Raw genomic sequence first — 20642 nt, forward strand, 5'->3', positions numbered from 1 at the left:
CATAGGCAGTCAGCACCCACAGTATATCTATGGGGGGCTTACCATCCCCCCCCACCACCACCACCACACACACATTTCAAGTCCTCAGAATCGGTCACCCAGGTGGTGAGATTTCAGCCCTCCAAGCAGCGTCATAAGTCATCAAAGACCTGGAGAGCAGGCAGAGTCTGGGCTGAATGACAGCCCTGATTGGCTTGGAAAAGAGGTGACTTGAGAAATTCTGTAAATAATATGGCAAGGTCCTGAAAGTAAGGAAATGCTACTGGATCCACCCTAGCGTCCTGGGTCTGACATGCACTCCCTTCCCCTTCCGGCCTTTCCGTCTCCCCCTTCTGCTCCAGCCTGCCCACCCGGTTTCTGGGGCCCTGCCTGCTTCCACACATGCAGTTGTCACAATGGGGCGGGCTGCCGCGCCGAGGACGGGACCTGCCACTGCACCTCTGGCTGGACCGGACTCTTCTGCACGCAGCGTAAGCCCCGCCTCCCGGCCGCCTAGCCACTCAGAATCGCATGCTGCGGCCTGCTGGCCACCGTAGGCATCAACCCGGCCTGCAACCGAGGGAGGGAAAGGGACTCCCTCACCCCCATTTGGGCTCTGCTGGTCAGCCCCAGGACCTGGCTGGATTCAGGGAGCTGACGGACTCAATCCTGGAAGGTCAGGGCATTAGGTGGCCCAAGTACAGACCCTCCTTGGACAGTGGGGCCCGCAGTCTGGTATCTGATCCCAAGGCCCTGAAGACACTCTCCCACCTCCCCAATTTCTTGAGCACGAGGGTATGGATCGTGGACACGGCTCCAGCGCAGGGTCCCCACAGTTCTCGTCCTCTTCTACTGAGGAAGATGCACAGCCATCTGGCCCCCGCTACACCCCTCTGACCAGGGCTCCTATTTCCCCAGGCTGCCCAGCAGCATTTTATGGGAAGGACTGTGGGCGTGTGTGCCAATGTCAGAACGGTGCCAGCTGCGACCACATTACGGGCAAGTGCACCTGCCGCACAGGCTTCACCGGGAGGTACTGTGAGCAGAGTAAGTTACCTGATTCTTACTTCTGGTGTGGCGCCCCATGCAGGGGTGTTTGCAAATCATATCTTTCTTCCATGGGTGGGGTGGTGGTGGAGGGGGGAAGCCCAGCGCAGAGGCCTGGAAGGAGGGGAAAGTCTTGTTTGTTGCCTCTCTGAAGTGCCTGTAATACCCAGCTGAGGGCCTGGCCCCTGCATGCTTGTAAAATGAGGTGTCCAGTGAGGAGGCAGCAGTGGCAGGTGGGCCTTGCTCTTCCCCTCTGCACCCACTCGGGGTTATAGGTGCGTGTCCACCCCCAATAAGAAAGCACAGCATAGGGGGCGCTACAGGAAAACAGGTTTCCCCTCAGCATGAGAAAGGCCTGGCTCATCATCCCAGAGGTTCTGCACATGGAGTGAGCAGGAGGGTGAACTCCCCATCACTGCTGGTGGGGGTGCCCCACTATCAACTTTAACTCTTGGTGCTCCACAGGATGTGCTCCGGGAACATTTGGCTATGGGTGTCAGCAACTGTGTGAATGCATGAACAATGCCACCTGTGACCATGTCACCGGTACCTGTTACTGCAGCCCTGGGTTCAAAGGCATCAGGTGTGATCAAGGTAATACACAGGTGACAGTCTCCAGCCAGGGGTCTATGGATAGGTTGTCTTTAGGAAGGAAGGGACCCCCTGAAAGCTCTAGAGAGGATTCCAATTGGAAACCACTAGATTTTATAATGACACTGTGATTTCCTTTATTCATATTTGGAAAGAGAAGAGTTGGGTAAGCCGCAGATGCTGGAGGGAAAACAGAGCAGGCAGCCTCTCTGGCTTCTTACCAGCCAAGCCCAGGTAGCCACCAGATCACGTGGGATTATCTCCCAACTATTGGTTCTGATACTACCTGCAAAGTGTCCCATTTCCTTTTGCTGGGCCAATCACTCCACATGCAAAATGGGAAGACTCTATCAATCCTGTGTCAGGTTCCTCTAGGGACTAAAGAGCGCGCCAGCTCTTCAGTCAGCCAACAGTTGGGAGGACCAGGTGAGCAGATGTGAGTAAAGGATTTAGCAGCACTACCTGATGCTTGATAAAGGTGGGTTTATGTACGTAAAAATTCTCTGCACGTGCTGCAAACATGTAAGGGATTATATTGTTGTGGGTTCTAAGAGACAAGGGATGAGAAGGAGTCCTCAGTTACCCTCATGATAGAAAAAGGCCAGAAAGATGTTTGCATTGCTGAGGATGTACCACTGAGAACGGTAAAGCAACCCATATACCTCGCTGGGGATGCTGGCCAGCTCTGTTTACTCTGAGCAGCCAACAGTGATGGGCAAAGGGAGGCCTGACCACCTGCCGAATCTGCAGAGGGGATTAGCTCACGTGCATGTAACCTAGAGAGGGTTTGGGCATCATCTGGGTATGTTGGCATACTACTCACGGCTTCTGTTGTCTTTCTTGCCAATTTGTCATTTTGGTGTTCACAGTACCCCTAGGCTGGTGAGATTATTGGTCCCATGTTCCAGGACTCTCTCAGATTTACACAGCTGGGAGGCAAGAGGAGAGTCATAGTCCATGTTTCCTAATTCCTGAGAAACCTAATTCTGCCCATTACTGGTATGATCTTGAGCAAGTGATCTAACCTTCAGTTTCTTATCTGTGACAGGGAAATCATTCTACTTCCTAGGGTTTCTGGGAGGATTAAATGAGTTAATACTGTAACTCAATTTTAGAAGACACAATAAACATTAGGTATGATGCTTTATTTCCCTCTGTGACCCTAGAACTTCCTCCCTCCTAGGCAGTTGAGGGAACCAAGGCAGTCATGAGGACCAGGGCCACACAGGGATTGAAGACTAGGGCTAAGACCAGAACCCAGGTCTTCTACTGTGGGAGCAGTCTGGGCTCCAGCCGAGGGGATCTGATGAGCAAGCCTGTCGCCGACTCAGTCCGTCTCCCTGCCCACAGCTGCCCTCATGATGGAGGAGCTGAACCCCTACACCAAGATCAGCCCAGCGCTGGGGGCAGAGCGGCACTCGGTGGGTGCTGTCACAGGTATCATCCTCCTGTTGGTCTTCATGGTCCTGCTGCTCGGCCTGTTTGCTTGGCGCAGGCGGAGGCGGCAGAAAGAGAAAGGCCGTGAGCTGGCTCCCCGTGTCTCTTACACACCCGCCCTGAGGATGACCAGCACTGACTACTCCCTCTCAGGTAAGGGCTATTTCTGCAGCATGACCCTTTTCCCAGCCCCACATCCCCAGAAGGGCCACACCGTCTCCTTGGAGACCCCTTGGCTTATTTACCTGCAGGGTTGGCTACTGTGGGCTAGGTGCTCAGACCCTCCTAGAGACAATGGACTGGGATGCAGAGGTAGATGGGGCCCCAGCTCTGAGCAGCTGTAGTTGGGAGCCTCATTCCAATTCCTCTGAACTTCTCCATCCTTCTGGCCAGGCTTTAGTCACCAGGACACCTTCACTGAGCAGTAAGTAACATTCCCTACTGCTCTAGGGGAACCCCCTCCCAGCCTAAGGCCTATGCCACCTCAGGAAGTGAGGTCTTGGGCCCCAGTGACCAGGCCTTGTTCCATTTCTGCTTTCCAGCTGAAGGCCTCAGGGCAAGCTCCTCTCCCCAGTTCCCAGACACAAACCATTCTCCGATTAAAAGGAACCTATTAATGTCATGCTGGGTAAGGTGGAGGGTCAGAGAAAAAGAGGAAGACCCCCAACTAGATGGATCAGCCAGGTGACATCATTGATGGCATCAAGTGTGGTGGCGGTAGTGAGTTTGGCCCAGGATCGGTCATTGTTTCGTTCTGCTGTGCATGGGGTTCCGACTCGATGGCACCTGACAACATTAATGCACGGAGGGGGAATATTTGGGCAGTTGCCCCATCTGCCCATAAATGTGGTAACAACTCCAATGGACATTTTATCTGGGAGTCTGAGTGGGGTTGGGATGGGGCTACTAGCCTGCTGCCTTGGAAATAAGTGTTTTGCTTCATAGGTAACTATCCTTGTTAAGTGCCCCATAACGACCCTGTATAGGGTTGCTGAAGAGTAGCTGGTGAGTTTGAACTGCCAACCTTGTGGTTCAAACCTACTTAGCAATCCAGCGCATTGACCCATAGTGCCAGTAGGGTCCAAATACTCTTGTCCATATACCTGCTCCCTCCCAGCCCCTCACCAGTAGACTCACATGATGGAAGGCTGGGCCTGGCTGGGTGAGCACAAGGGTGCCTGTCTCGCCAGCTGGCTCCTGGCTGACTTGCAGCCTCTCACACCGTGTGCTTAGAAAGAAAGCCCAGGTCATTTTGGTCCCTTCCTGCTCAGTGTTGTCTACTGTGTGCTAGGCACGGAGGGTGGTCAGGGTGCAAATCTTGCCTTCAAAGAGCTTCTGACCTACATATCCCCTGGCATTTCAGACAAAGCAGACAAACTCTGCTGAATCCCAAACCCACAGAGATTTGGGGATTTTCTTCTATGAGCAATAAGCAAGGTCAGGGTAGCTGGGGTTTTCCATACCAATCCTCTGGAATTCCCCAGCCTTGTGGTGAGATTCTGGAATCTTTGGAAGGGCTCTGGGGTCTGTGTACCAGAGCCAAGAGGAGCAGGGGTTGTCTTTATGAACTCACTGCTGGGGTCTGACCCTAAAAGGGAAGCAAGGGAGGGTCATCCAGCCCTAAATAGAGACTAGGACCTTTGAGGCTAGGACAGAGCCAGCACTCGGTGTCCATGCTCCAGCAGCGCTGTCCACACTAGCGAACCTAACCTGAATTGTGCCTGCTGTATGAAGATGCCATGCGGAAAGAAACAGGTCAGACTTGACAACTGTCTGTGGGGTCGTAGGTACCACGGGGCTTGGTGGGGAGGGGGTGGGTAGCTCTCTCTCTTTGCAGGGCTCTGCCCAGCCCAGGTGTCAGCATTGTGGGTATCTCATGTCAGGGGTAGGGTGTGATGGTATATGGCGCCTTGTTCTCTTCCCAGATTTGTCTCAAAGTAGCAGCCATGCCCAGTGCTTTTCCAATTCCAGCTACCACGCACTGGCGTGCGGGGGGCCTGCCACCAGCCAGGCCAGCACTCTGGACAGGAACAGCCCCACCAAGGTACCGGCTCCCTGATGCCTCAGCCCCTGTCCACTGTCCCCTTAGTCAGTCCCCACCTGTGTCTGGGAAGGAACTGCACCTCAAACATGAAGGGTCCAAGTGGAACCAATTGCCAATACAGTCGACACAGCCCTGGGTCAGCACTGCACATAGCCAATCTGTAGCTTAATACAATGCCTGCCCCTCCATATGTTCTCTGTGTGTAACCAGCTGGCTGCCAAGTCCTGGGATCATGTGTGTAGCTTTCCTGCCATAGTGAACCATGTATACCAGATAGCCAGTTTTGTCACATACTGCTAGCATATCACACATAAACAAAATACTACCCCCCATCATTAATCACTGCACTCCATCACCAACAGAATGTGTACCAAAGCCACACGACAGAGTACCCACTGTTACCTACTGTCATCTGTATCTGGACACAGCACATGTTATTAGTACATCATCCATAGCCACATGGGCCGTGGAACCCAAACATTAGCCATTGCAGTGTCCTCGTGAAGGTCCTAGGGCAGGTGGAAGCCCCCCTGGCCCAAGCCTTCCCTGACAGTTCCCAGCTTAACCCTAGCCAATGACAAGGCATTCTCTCTCAGAGTCACAGGCTTTGGGACAAGGCTACCTCAGCATCAGGTAGATAATGTGGGGGTGGTGTTGCTAAGTGCCGTCAAGTTGGTTCTGACTCATAGTAACCATGTATAGGGGTCTCCAAGGAGTGTCTGGTGAGTTTGAACCACAAGATTGGCACTTCAAAACAACCTTGCAGTTGAATACTTATCCTACAGTGCCACCCCATGACTCCAGGTACCGTGTGAAGAGCCACTATGATGTGCCAAGACTCGTGCTGGGCAGAGTAGGAGATGCAGAAATCAGTTAAGAACAGACTCAAAGACCACAGCATCTTCTGGACTCCTACTGCACACTGACACCCATCTGTGCACGTGTGTGTATATACACATATACATACACACACACACACACCCCACTCCCATCCTCTCCTGTACTATGAGCCAGGAGCACAGCTTTCCTCCTCCAGGCCTCTATTCTAGAGATCTGGAGTCCTTGCCTCCCTGTCTCCCCCACTGAGAACGTCCACCTGGTGGCACTGCAGACACTGGGCAGCACTTACAGGCAGCCACTGTAGGATCATGCTTTCAGGGACTCTCAGTCTTCTCCAATCAGGCAGGGAGAGTTTGGTGTGAGGTACCTTGAGGCCCATATGCAAAGTCACTGACCATCTGCCCCACACCCAGCCCTCTGTAAACATTGGCCCCTCTTCATCAACCCCAGCTTCCGTTTTAGGTTTGTCTGAGGAGCTGGAAGCAGAAGGGAGCCTGGAGCTTCCCAGTAGGAGGCCCTTGATTACCTGGTGTCACCTTCTCAGAACTGCAGCAAGCTAGAGGGGAAGGGGGCCAGCCATGAGATGCCAAGGCCCCTTGTGTTCATGTGTCTCTTGGTCTTCTAACAGGGAGGCACCCACCACCTTGCTCAGTAGAGGCTTGAGTGACTGCAGGGTAGCTCATCCGGTGGTGCTCTGACCCACCTCACACCACAGCCCCTCAGCCTGGCGGCCTAGCAAGCAGCTGTGATGGTATGAATAAGGTACAGGTATAGGGGTGAGATCTAAATTCTAGACCTGGCTCAGTCACCAACTCCTTGTGTGACCATGAGCAAGGCCCGGAAGCCAGGACTCACTCCCTATCTGTGAAATGAGGATAACCATCCTTGACTCAGATGAAGGGCAGTGGTGAGAATGCAGGAAGAATTACACCAGAAACCTCAAAGCACCTTGTTAAGTGCCATTGAGTTGGTTCCCAATCATAGCAACCCTGTCTAGGGTTTCCAGCTGGTGAGCTTGAACCACAGACCTTGTGGTTCAAACAGACTTTGCTGTCCAGCGCATTAACCCGCAGCACCACACCAGGACTCCTGGGTTACAGGAAAGAGACTCACACTCTCTGCATAGTTCAGGTGGCCGACAGGGCAGTGACGCTGCAGGCAGCTCCCCCTGGGCTGGGGAGGGTGTGTGCTGCAGGGAGCCACTGCAGAGCCCCCACTTCTGCAGCTCATCCCGCCCAGCTGGGCTCAGAGTACTTCTTGGCTCTCTGTACCCCCAAGAGGCCTGAAAACCCCACCACCTCAGCCAGCCAGTTTGCACTGGGCGGGGCAGGGGGTAATCTTCTGTTCTTATTGGTGGCCTGTCATGAAACACCTGGCTTTTTCTCCCTGGTCTACCAGCTAGGTGAATCAGCATTATCCCAGGGGAGGGTGCACCAAGGCTGGGGAGGGCCACCTTGTGGGCACTAGCATTAACCAGCTCTCCTACTCTCTGAACAGCTCAGTCACAAGTCCCTTGACAGAGACACACCAGGCTGGACCCCCTACAGCTATGTGAACGTGTTAGGTCAGTAGTGGTTTGACCATCCTGTACTCTTTTCTCCCTCCATAGAGAGGGGTCCTTTCTCAATGGAAGCCAATTAGTAGATGAGTCCCACACAGGAGTTTACCCGTGGGGTGAAGGGATGTGGGAAGGAGACTCAAGGCCCTCTCTTTCAGCTCCTGTAAGCCAGTGAAACACAAGACCCACCTCCATTCCTTAGGGGCTAAGGAGGCAAAAGTGCTCCAGGGAGATGGCTGGGGGCTAAGGAGGCAAAAGTGTCCCAGGGAGATGGCTGGGGTAGGACAGGGGGATTGTCAGGTGAAGGCAAACTCACAATCTGGGAAAAGGATGCCTTCCTTCTGAACCCAGCCCCTAGCAAGGTGCCCATGCTCTTGCCGGTACCCATTCCTGTTAAGGGTGGGAGGTGGGGAAACAAGGCAGTGGGCCTGCGTTCTAGCCGATGGCCCTGGCCCTTTGGACTGTGATCTCCTTCACCTGTGCCCCTGACACTCATCTCCTTGTATACCAGGGACCTGGGAATAATGGCTCCTCCCTGTCATTCCTCTCACTAGACTCCCATTTCCAGATCAGTGCACTGGAGGCCAGGTACCCGCCCGAGGACTTCTACATTGAACTTAGACACCTCAGCCATCCTGTTGAGCCACACTCACCAGGTCAGACCCTGAGCCCTACCCTCCACCCCTAACCTTCATCCCAGACTCAGTACCTGCCCACCAGTCCTGGGTTCCCAGAACTCTCCCTGTTGAGCCCCTCCCTCCCAACATTAGCCTCCAAGCCCAAACCCCTGTCTGAAGGAAGGCATGCTCCCCCACCATGCTCAGTGTATACACGCAAACTGTGCAAGTATTAGGGGCCACAATACAGTTCCTCTTTACAGGCCACAGACTACCACCCAAACCACTAAGAAATGACTTGGAGATGGTGACACCTTTGGGGTTCTCTGGTGTGTTGGCTCAAGAGCCCAACATGCCCCAGAAAGAATGCAGCAAGGCCCCAGGCCAAGCTCTCTCAGCTCAGCTCATTGGGTGGGGCCTGGGCTGTTTAGCAGGGATCTGGAAAGGTGGGGACCCAGTGTGTGACGTGCTGGCCAGTGTCCCCTGTGCTCCTGTGATAGACTCAAACCTGGAGACTTGGAAAGGCAGTGGTTAGAGAAGTCGGTGCCAACGAACAGGGACTGTGGCCCTGCCAGGACACTGTTCGACAACTCGGCCCTTAGCCCAGGCTTGAGGTAGTTTCTTGGGCTCAAGAGCAATGCAGTTCTTTCAGCCTCTGCAGGTCCCTGGGTCCAGCAGTACTAGGAAACCTAAAAGTCCTGAATTCATCGCTCCTTCGGCAGGCATAGGCTGCAAGAACTCTGCACCTGTACCCAAGAAGCTTTTTTATTGGCTCTGGATCCCCTGGCCAGTGTCCAGAGCATTCAGTAACCTCCCCCACCACCATCATTCTCTCTCTTTCCTCATGGGAAATCCTCAGGCTCAATCCAGAGATTAGTCCCAAAGCAGGTAACTCTTCAACCTGGGTAGCTAGAGTCACCACATACTGCCACTTTTTGGCTTACCAGGTAGGCTCCTGGCCAATGTGAATGAATACTTAGGGGAAGATCTGGGTCCTAGTCACAACTCAGCTTCTCACTAGCCAGTGGGGCCTCGAGTCCTTTTTCCTGTTCAGTAAAAATGGAGAAACGTTAACAGTGAAGTCTCCATTGTCTCTGGGAGGATAGAGGAAGTCCTTATCTGGGATATGGATTGGTGCAGTCATGTTTCTGAAGGGCACAGGTATCTACAGGACCTTTAGAAGAGTATCAAACTTGAGAAGGACTTGGACCTGGTTCAAGGCATGTGTCGAAGGGATTAAGGACTAATTCAATTTGCCAGACTTCTAAAAATTCAGCCGGTACACTCTATGCAGTAGAGTATGTGAAGAAACTTAAACAGCAAAGGGTTTGGTCTTCAGTATGAAAAACTTTGAGGAGAGTCCATCTATATTTTAGTAAGCACTTTTCTGCACACCTAGCCTACTACTGTGCCCCCAAAAGCTGAATAAAAATGGCTTTGACTCTGAGCCACCATCATTACTGTCCCAACCTCCAAATGCTAAGTAATGTCTCTCCTGGGATCTCCAGCACAAAAAACCTGAACTTTGTCCTTGAAGCTTTAAGTCCTATCTCTAGCTGGGACTCAGAGCCATGCATTGTGGGAGCCTAGGATAAATGGTAACAGCCAAAAGGGAAAAAACGTGTTAAAAAAACAGAAATGATTAACACTTTTCAAAGAACAGCTCTCAATGATGTGTAAATGAATCATTCATAAAATTGGGTAACCAGGAGAGCTGGCTGTGGACAGGATGGCTGTACATCCTGTAAAGATGACTCAAGAGCCCCAGCAGCTGGTCCTCCTCCCTCTCAGGCTTCCTTCAGCTGAGCCTCAGACCCAGGAGAGAGGCAGGACCCAAGCTGAGAGGAAACTTGTCTCCAACCCCATTCCCAAGTCCAACAGAATGGGGGCTGGAGTACATATCTTCCTTAACCTCCTCCCTCAAGCTTAGAACTAGTTCTGATTCAACTTTCATTCTTTGCCTTTGGAGCCTGGAACTTCACCTGTACCGACTGCAGGTGGCATCAGAATTGCCTTTTGCTCCCTCCTGGAAGACATTCCCCTGAGAGCTGATGGTTAGAGAAGGAATGCCCAGTAGGCCATGGGGCACTCACAGTTAATGCTCAGGAGCCCTTCAAGAATCCTTATTGGCTCTAATTGATTTAGGGGAGATTAAACCCAGAACAATGTTGGAGCAAATAATTTTTCGGATAGTGGAGAAAGAAAAAAAGAATACATACAAGTCTAAGTAAACCTCACTCATCCTCATACTGTTCTGTTCTTGTGTTATTTTTATGCAGGTGTTTGTGGAATGGATAGACGTCAGAACACATACATTATGGACAAAGGATTCAAAGGTAGAGTATCTAATCCTGACGTCCCATTAGAAAGGGCTTAGCAAGATTTGAGAGTGCAGATCTGAAATGGCCACGCATTCCTCCTGAGAGAAACTGCACATCTCCCTCACGCCCTACCCTCCTCACAGGCACAGAGTTAGTTAAACGACCACAGGACCTGGGGCCGCTGGGGAGCTTGCCCAGGAGAATCAATCATAATAATAATGAATTCATCTTTTGATTTCAGTTGCACCTGCTTAGCAAACACTTGTGGGATGTTGTTTTTTTCCCCTTTCTTATAGATGCCAACTAAATGGTTTCGGAAATGTAGAACGTCATTATCCAACCAATTAGCACAATTTAAATTGATTACAAAACCTGAAATAAAGTCAATCTACTTGCCCCCAGAGGCCTCCTGTCGTCGTGCTGGGGAGGAACGCTACCCTGCACCTGCCAGCTTTCTGGGGCACAAGGAATGAAAAGGCTACCCTATGTTAATATGGTTTGGCACTCCATCCTCATGAGAGCTCTGCTCCTGTGAGCATGGAAGCCAGAACTAATGCCCAGTCCATGGGTACTGCCAGTTGGATCATCCCTCTAGCAAAACTACAGGTGAAACCAAAGATGAAAGGTCAGGTCCTGACCCTGCATTTATCCCCCAGGATTAAATGACCGATGTGTGAAATAGGCAGCTTTAGAACGACACAGACTTGACTTTATAACCTACCCTGTCCCTTATTAAATGTGACCGATGACAGTGAGCTCTCCCGGGCTATTTCCTCATCTGCAAGATTAGGAAAACGTTTATCCTGTTATCTAACAAGGTTAGTTGGACTATCCACAGATGGAAGCTAAACCACAGATGGAAATATGTCTACATATTAGAAAGGACTGTACACATGTAACAGGCCTGTCTTCTTGTCTCCAGGGTCTGTTTAAGAGTCTCAGTCAAGTTGAAAGAAATGTAACTGACAACAATGACCCCACTGCAGACTCACCTGGACAGCTTATTAAAAATACAGGCTTAGGCCCCATCTCCTGGAGATGCAGATGCACTAGATCTAAATGCAGGCCTCAGAATCTGCATTTGTGATGAATGTATCAGTTATACTTATGCAGCATAATCACTCAACTATCATTTAAAAACCACTGGACTAACTGAACGAGATGTCTTTGGATCACTGCTCTGGTCTTTCAGATCTAGCCTTTGATACCAGCATCATTTCCTAACCAGGAAAGCTAGTTGTCTAGAGCTGTTGGTGAAGTGGTCACAGAAGTGGCTGAGCTGGACGTAGCTGGTGGTGGTGAATAGTGTCTTCTTAGCCGGATAGCAGTAAGGCAGAGTCTTAGGATGTATAAGGTCCAGGCACCATTCTGACAATGGTGTGTGTGAATTTCGTTTTAAGCCACTCAAATGGGTAACAAGCAAGAGTTAGTAGGAGAAGTTAAAAACAAAACCGATAGCTCCGTAATTTAATCACTGCAACCTGAGACCTCAGTTTCCTTTTTTAAGAAATAAGGGGACTGGACAAAAGATCTCTAAGGGCCCTTTCAACTCTGAGACTGCATGACTCAACTGTGAATCAGCTGAGACAGGTCCAGACACCTCAATAAATGAGCCCATCACTTTCGTAAGTACTTTGTTGTCCTGTGCACTAGGATTAGGCCAGCCACCTTCAGCCTGGCAGCCTTTGTTGCTAAGACAGAACTGCCTCGGTGCCATCCCATTCCTGTCTGGTGGGGTCACATAGCCAAGAATCTGAGAGTCACTGCTCTGACCTTAAGAACCCTTCGGAGAAGAATGAGAAGCTGTGTAGGCAAATGCACCAGCAGGTGTTGGGGACCAATATATGAGAACAAGAGAATTAAAAAATGGTGTATCACAGTTCAGAACTTTACAAAAATACCAAAGACACAGAATAAACCCCCTTTCATATGCTGAACTCCCAAAGAAACATTTAATAAACTACTTTATACGAAGAATGAAACTCTCCTAAAACTACTGAAGAGTCTAAGTATTCTCTGAACCCAGTGGGAAAGAGCCCCGGCCTGGTCAGGGCGACATTTCCTGGGGCTTGGTTTCTTTCTCTATAAAAGGGCAGAGTTGCACTAGTACCACCTCTAAGGCCCTTTTCAGCTCTGATATTCTAAATTTAATTCGGTCACTGCCCCCCATGCCCTCTTGCTCCCTAGACCACGTTAACACTATGCACCCAGCCCATTTTACCTCTAAACACCCCCTCTCTCCCCACGTCTTTACTCCCACACAGTGCAGTGATGTTCAATTCCTTGTCTGTCAGGCATTTCAAAGCCACCACAAAGGCAGTCCTCCCCTCTGCTGTGAACACCTGAAGCCTTGATTCTAGTGCTGCTGCTTTCTCCACACGCCTTGCTATCCAGCCTCCAAGTCTCTCCTCAACAATAACATTGAGATCTGAGGTAGTTAGGAGCCCACTGACATCCTGAAAACACCCCTTTTTTTCCCCAACCAGCCTGGTTCTCTTCCTGTGCCCCATATATCCTTGTTTTAGTCAAGAGAAGGATGCTAATTTCCAGGCCAGAAAGAGAAAAGGTGGCTGGCTGAGAAGCAAACGATGAATGTTCTGTGCTGCATGGCTGAGTGGTCCCCAGCAGTGAAGTAAGTTGGTCCTCACCAAGATGAGAGTGTGCAGATATGGGTCTGAGAAGGTGCACATCTCCAGGGAACTCACAAGGTGACCTTGGAAAGTCATTTCCCCTCATTGGATTTGCTGCTTCCTTTATAAAATGAAAATATTTAGATTAGCTCATTTCAGAGACCCCTTCTTTCTCTGAGGAGGAGTCCTGGTGTCACAGTGATGAAGTGCTTGACTGCTAACTGAAAGGTCTAAACGCTGATTCAAGACGTGGCTGTCTGCTACCATAGACTGACAGCCTTGCCTGCTCCTACGGCAACCTCACAGTCTTTGCTATGTTTGAGCCCACTGCTGCTGCCACTGTGCTAGTCCATCTAGTTGAGGGGTCTTCCTCTTTTTCTCTGACCCTCTACTTTACCAAACATGATACCCTTCTTCGGGGACTGGTCTCTCCTGCTAATATGTCTGAAGTATGAGAGATGAAGTCTGGCTATTCTGGCTTCTAAGGAGCATTCTAGCTGTACTTCTTCCAACACAGATCGGTTTGTTCTTTTGGTGGTCCATGATACTTTTAATATTCTCCTCCAATGCACCAATTCTTCTGTGGTCTTCCTTATTTACTGTCCAGCTTTTACATACATATGAATGAGGCTACTGAAAATATGGCTGGGGCCAGATACACTTCAGTCCTCTTTGCTCTTTGATACTTTAAAGAGATCTTGTGCAGCAGATAAGCCTGATGTAATACATCATTTCATTTCTTGACAGCTACTTCCATGAGTGTTGATGGCTGATCCAAGCAAAATGAAGTTTTTGACAACTTTAATCTTTTCTCCATTTATATGGATGTTGTCTATTCAGTGGTGAGAATTTTTGTTTTCTTTATATTGAGGTGTAACCCATACCAAAGGCTGTGCTCTTCGATCTTCATCAGTAAATATTTTCAGTCCTCTTCACTTTCAGCAAGCAAGGTTTTATCATCTGCATATCACAGGTTGTAAATGAGTCTTCCTCTAATCCTGATGCCATCTTTTTCTTAATATAACCCAGCTTCTCAGATTATGTGCTCAGCATACAGATTGAACAAGCATGGTGAAAGAATACAATTCTGGCACACACCTTTCCTAATTTTAAGCCATTTGGTATTCCCTTATTCTGTTCAAACTGCCTCTTGGTCTATGTACAGACAGGTTCCTCATGAGGACAACTAAGTGTTCTGGAATACTCATTCTTGCAATGTTGTCCATAGCTTGTCATAAGCCACACAATTGAAAGCCTTCGCGTAGTCAATAAAGCACAGGTAAACATTTTACTGGTATTCTCTGCTTTCAGCCAAGATCTGACGTCAGCAATGATATCCCTCATTCCACGTCCTCTTCTGAATCCAACTTGAACCTCTGGAAGTTCTCTGTCAGTGCACGGTTGCAGCCTTTTTGTATTGTCTTTAGCCAAAGTTTACCTGCATGGGATATTAATAATATTGTCTGATGATTTCTGCATTCTGTTGGGTCTCCTCTCTTTGGAATGGACACAAATTTGGATCTCTTCCAGTCAGCTGACCAGGTAGCTGTCTTCCAGATTTCTTGAAATAGATGAGTGTGTGCTTCCAGTGCTGCAGTTTGTTAAAAGATTTCCATTTGAATTCCATCAATTTCTGGTGTCTTGTTCTTGGCCAATGCCTTCAGTGCACCTTGGACTTACTTCTTCTTTCAGTATCATTGGCTCTTGAAATGGTTGATCACCGACCATTTCTTTTTGGTACAGTGACTCTGTGTATTCCTTCCATCTTCTTTTGATGCTTTATGAATCATTCAATATTTGCCTAGAGAATCCTTCAGTAGGAACTCATGAAATCTTATGGTGGAGCATTATAGGACTAAGTCTTTAGTCCTAATGCTAATTACAGGTCAGGGTTCTTGAAGAGTGACTCCTGGGAGGTTGGGTATAATTCACACTTCCCTTTTCTTTGCAAAATGCCCTCAAGTGCAGGGACTAGGGTGTGGGTGGAGCAGTAAACGATGAGGAAGTGTCTAAGCAGCTGGTTATTCTTTCTGTACCCCATCCTCCCTCAGGCATGTGGGTGACTCAACTGGGGAGAGTGGCTTTCCTAAGGTGGAATTTTCCAGTTTGCCTTACCTCTCCCCACCCTCAAGTTCCCAGATGAGAAGGGAGCCACCCTATATAGTATTCTATAATTCAATACCACCCCCCCCAGCATACACACAACCATTTGCCTAATCCTTTTACCCCCAACCTCAGTGTCTCACCTGCTGCAAAGCAGGAAAAACAATATATTCCCAAGAAAGCATCCTTGACTTTTGTGATGAAGAGAAGGCATTGCTGGCTGGCTATGGCTCTGAAAGGCATTGAGCCAGAGCATCGAGGCTCCCCCATTGTTATAACTAAATGGCCTCTGACAGTATGTGACTTTGTGATCTCTGACAAGTAGGAACTTATGACATGTTAAGTGCTAAGGAGCTCTGGTAGTGGTTACGAATTGGGCTGCTAACCTCAAGGTTGGCAGTTCGAAACTACCAGCTGCTCTGCAGGAGAAAAACGAGGCTTTCTGCTCCCGTAAAGATTTATAGCCTCAGAACCGACTCCATGGTACCTAACAACAACAATCCAGTGGTTCTGAATCACAGCGACCCTATACAGGGTTTCCAAGGAGCAGTTGGTGGGTTTGAACTGCCAACCGTAAGGCTAACTATCAAGTGCTTATCCTACAGTGCTACACCAGGATTCCATAACCGAATTTAGTCATGGGATATACACAAAAAGCTTAGCCCAGAAACTCTTATTCTAACCAGTCCCATAGATAAGGTCTTCTTTTCTGAAGGTAAGGTAGGGAGAGTTTGTAGGTAATTTGCTTATAGAGGCATAGGGCAGCCATATTGGATAGCAGTATGTGAGGGGCAGGGGACACTTTGGTATCAGAGAAGACGGGTTAAGTCCCAACTTAACTACTTACTAACTTTGGGCATTATACTAACATTCAGTGCTTCAGTTTCCTCATTTCTCAAGTAGTAATAATACTCCTTCCTGCCCAGCCCCCTTCACAGATGTCCAAAGTTTCAAGTGACCTAAGTCTGCTGAACACTAGCTGTAAGTGCTATACAGAGTGAGCTATCACTAGCTATCCACATATTTAGAAAATATGCAACAGAGGTAGCTGCCAAGTACAAAGTAAAAGGATGTAGATCTGGGTGGGAAGAGGCAGGGCTGTTGGGAGGGCTCTTCACTCAGAAGGTAGCCCTTTAAGCAACAACACAGTCCTCAGTTCCAAACAAGAAGCTCTGAGCAATATGGCCGTACTCCTTGGCTGGCAAATTCAGAGAACCTGAAGTGAGCCATTTGGGGTTCCTGGGCTTTCCCACCACACCTTTGTACTAAGAAAAAAAAGTACAAGTACCCATTGAGAGGTCACTTTCTATGGCATGGGACAGGCCATGGTCCAGCCACTTTAACCATGTGAGTCTCAGTCAGCAACTAGGCCTGCCTCTCTAGCCTCCCTTGAGTCCTTTCTGGAGCTGCTCATTAGCTAGCAAGACTGTTATCTCCTCCACTTCCTCCTCTCTAGAGTTATACACTATTGTTAAGTGCCATCGAGTCAGTTCAGATTCATAGTGACCCTGTACAAGGAGCAGCTGGTGGGTTTTCGACTGCTGACCTTGTGGTTAACAGTCCAATGCTCATCCTAGATATGTACACCAGGACGGTAATCTGAGACAAAAGGAGCTCTGGTAGCGTAGTGGTTATGAGTTGGAATGCACACTTTAAGGTCAGCAGTTCCGTGGGAGACAGATGGGGCTTTCTGCTCCTGTAAAGACTCACAGCCTCAGAACTGACTCCACGGCACATTACCACCACCAGCAGCAGCAGCAATCTGCAACAAAGGCCAACACCCGTATCTTGTAGGATACATTATGATAGAAAGTGTTCTGAGCTTGGTCCTAGAGCTAGCTTGCTGTGCTCTGATAAGCAGTGTAACTCTGGGGCAGTCACTTTCTCACTCTACACCTCAATTTCCTGATAAGCAGTAATGGGGGGGTGGGAGGTGAGAGGGTGAAGTCAGGGATAATCATTATTGCTGCACCTACATCACAGGTGTTGTGAACACGCAAAGGAACTAATAGGTGAAAATACTTTTGTTAAGACTGTGGGATGTAATCTCAATAACCTAAAGCAGCCATCAATAGCCCTCCTAGACAAGTAAATTCCCTCCCAATCAGTGGCCTATTTTACAGAAAATTAAAGATGATTTTTGGCAAGACACGTCAGCTACGTAAGCCACACAAGACTGTTCTCCTCTCACTGGCCCTAGATACATCCAGTCCCCTTCCACCACTTTCACTGTCTTCATTTCACTAGCCTCATGCTTTCAACAGAGCACAAAGCAGTTACAAGTGTACCAGAAGAAACCATCACAGAGGACACTTCTGCTACACCCCACTCCAACCCCCAGATCAGGAGGGCAGGGATGCAGCCCAAAGGGAGCCAAATTGCCAACATCTGAACCTAAACTTCCTATCCAAAATAATTCTGAAAAGGAATACCACTGGGGGGGAGGGGCAACACAGGCTAAGAGTCCCACGGCCTGGCTTTAAGCCTTGGCTCTGCAATTTACTAGCTGTGTGACCTTAGCCAGTCATTTCTTCTCTTGGGTCTCATTCCATAAAACGGAAGCTATCCTTGCAGCATTTTGTAAAAAATAAAAGATGTGAAAGCACATTAGGAATATTTTGGATTAATATCTTTCTAGTGTTATACCTGAATACTCAAAAATGTTCCTATTCCTCCCACCACCAAAATTCTCAGTTTCTTTGGAAGAAGCCACTTTCCTACCAGGAAATCATTTTCACATGTTTAACTAGCAAATCTTGGATTACCATAGGCTTTTACAGCTCCAGGATCCTGAAGGCACAGAAATTCGACTGCAGTCTCCTGCTTGTGGTATTGAAATGAAGACATGTGTCCTTACATGCCCTAAGAAATCTCTCTTGCTTTGCAGATTACATGAAAGAATCGGTGTGCAGTTCTAGCACTTGTTCCTTGAATAGCAGTGAAAACCCTTACGCCACAATTAAGGACCCACCCATCCTCACCTGCAAGCTTCCAGAAAGCAGCTATGTAGAAATGAAGTCGCCTGTGCACAAGGTGTCTCCGTACACAGATGTGCCCTCCTTGTCGACATCTAATAAAAATATATATGACGTTGGTAGGTGTCTCAAATAAGTAACTTAGAGAAACTCAGGACACTGGTGCAGCACCTGAAGTAAAATCAAGCCCTCTCCACTCACCCTGTCTTGAAAACATTCTTCTTTTGTTGCTTTTTTTAAAAAAAAAATCCAAGGTGAACTGTCTTTCCCAGGACTGTCCTCTTCTCTTATGCAGGAAATGAAATTCTTGTGCCAACTCTGCTTTTAAGACACCAGGACTAGCACAAAGTAGAAATATCAGGGGCAAGGGAGGGGGTCCACATACATAGTTCAACTGATTATTGGTACAAATTCCATAAAAGACATTTTCAAGTTTCTGAATCACCCTCTTCTATCTTTTTCTGGTTTAACAGACTAGACCTTTTAACTCTAGGAGATTCTAAATCTCTTGGTGGTGATGGGAGCTTGGGATTTTGATAGCATGTACTTAGATTTTCCATCTCTTGAGCCTCAGTTCTAACCCTCTTTGTCATAAAATTGTAAAATCCTATCTTATCTCCGCACCAAGTTAAAATCGAACTCTTTCCCACAAGGCAACCAAAGCTAATCTGTTCTCTGAATTCATTTTTCACTGTATTTCTTAGAGCCCACAGTCAGTGTGGTCCAAGAAAGTCGTGGTCGTAACTCCAGCTATATCCAGAATCCATACAACCTACCTAAGAACAGCCACATTCCAGGTCATTATGACCTGCTCCCAGTAAGACAGAGCCCTGCCAATGGGTCCTCCCAGGACAAGCAGTCTTAAGAGGGATCAACTGCTCTCTTGCAATGTACTTTGCTGAATATTCTCAGACTCTGAAAGAAGACAATCCTTTGACTTGAAATAATGGTATAGACTCCAGCTGCCTGTTAGTTATTACATTGACCTGCAATTCAAGAAGAGTTTCTGAGTGGGACTGGGGTAACTGTTCAAATTACTTTGTTCAAAAAGGCAAACCCCCTATCACTACCAACCCCAACCCCAGATGCCCTGGATTATATGATTTTTAAAAATACTTAAGATACAGCTACTCATAAAAATTTGCTAAAATATATATATATATACACACACAAATAATTATCTAGAACATGATGCTTAGAATGTATGTAGAATAGGTTTCACAAACCTTACTGGGGAGAGGAGAGCATTACTTCAAAGCACTTAAAATGTGTATGTACTTTTGGTTGCTGTTACCATCAACATCTGTTTTATTACCTAAGATAATCAGTACAGAGACACGAATTAAAAGAATAGCTATACTTGAAGAACCTGTGCATACATGTCTGGTCCATCAAATGACAATGGCCAAGATTACACAGTTCAGTCTAATGCTGACAGTTTCCATTTTTGAAAATAATACTTTAATAAATACAAGTTAACATTTTCTCATCTCCCCCATTTTGGTAATAGACAGCAGCCTCTTTCCATCTTCAATAGTGACTTCTAGGCCAGCTTTACCGAATCTTGCCAATTACATGGTCAACATTACAAGTCAGACCTGGCCTTGTCTGACCTCTTTAGTCTACACAATACCTGAGTCATTCCATGTGAACTAGAGCTCCAAGCTGATGCTTTTAAGTAAGCAATCAGAGACTGATTAAGGATTAAGTAGGAAACAACCACTTGGCCACCCCAGTTTATTGGTTGACATTCCTTGACTCACAAGAGTACTTGCTTTCTTCATCAGTCTTGAGCTTGATGTAGTATGAAACCTAAAATCATAGAGGAAATGAGACAAATGTGGATATAGCAAGTTTAAGTTGCTTAAAATACACTGCTTTTTCATGGAAGTAAATGATCAAAGAATGGACTGTAACCAGTTGTAACATGATGTAAAAACTTGATAGTAAACAGTATCTTACAATATCAAGTGCTTCTACCTTGTACTATAAAAACTACCACCTACTGAGATGGTCAAAATGTATCCTAATGCTCCAAATCCCAATATTCAGGTGTATCTGTACCTTCCACTAATAATGAGCATAGGTAATCTGAGGCTCAGATAAACTGAAAAGAAGCCAACTCCCAAGCCCTAAAGAGGATCTTCTCACAGAAATTAAAGACCAAAGAAGGACGAGCCAAGGAAGCTAGTGACCACCCCTTGTACCCCTCCATTCCCTGATACCAGTCCCGCCAGTAAAAAGTACTTCCTCAAAGGAAGAGGAACTAAATAACTGCAGAGCTGAACTAGCTGCTACAGGAAGCATGGGAGTGCTGGAGCCCTTAAGACAAAGTGGAAGTCTATCCTGAAACCCATTAGTTTGGGCCCAGTGAAACCAAGCCCAGTTATCAAGTTGATTTCAATTCATGTAGAATAGAGAAGAACGGCCCTCTATGCGGGTTTCCAAGACTATAGATCTTGGAAGCAGACTGTCACATCGTTCTCCTATGGAGCAGGTA

General features: G+C 47.9%; 1 protein-coding gene across 1 annotated transcript in view; it reads left to right on the forward strand.

The window, feature by feature from the left end:
* MEGF11 (multiple EGF-like-domains 11) overlaps positions 1-19105 on the forward strand; it is a 331130-nt gene extending 312025 nt beyond the window's left edge. Inside the window, exons 16-22 of the mRNA XM_006831516.1 lie at positions 342-470; positions 898-1026; positions 1492-1620; positions 2968-3207; positions 10393-10449; positions 18055-18261; positions 18847-19105. Coding sequence (XP_006831579.1) covers positions 342-470; positions 898-1026; positions 1492-1620; positions 2968-3207; positions 10393-10449; positions 18055-18261; positions 18847-19007 — 1052 coding nt within the window. The 3' untranslated portion in view covers positions 19008-19105. The remainder of the gene's footprint in view (positions 1-341; positions 471-897; positions 1027-1491; positions 1621-2967; positions 3208-10392; positions 10450-18054; positions 18262-18846) is intronic.
* Positions 19106-20642: the final 1537 nt, after the last annotated feature.

The sequence above is a fragment of the Chrysochloris asiatica genome, unplaced genomic scaffold, assembly GCF_000296735.1.
Source record: "Chrysochloris asiatica unplaced genomic scaffold, ChrAsi1.0 scaffold00004, whole genome shotgun sequence".
Classification (NCBI taxonomy): domain Eukaryota; kingdom Metazoa; phylum Chordata; class Mammalia; order Afrosoricida; family Chrysochloridae; genus Chrysochloris; species Chrysochloris asiatica.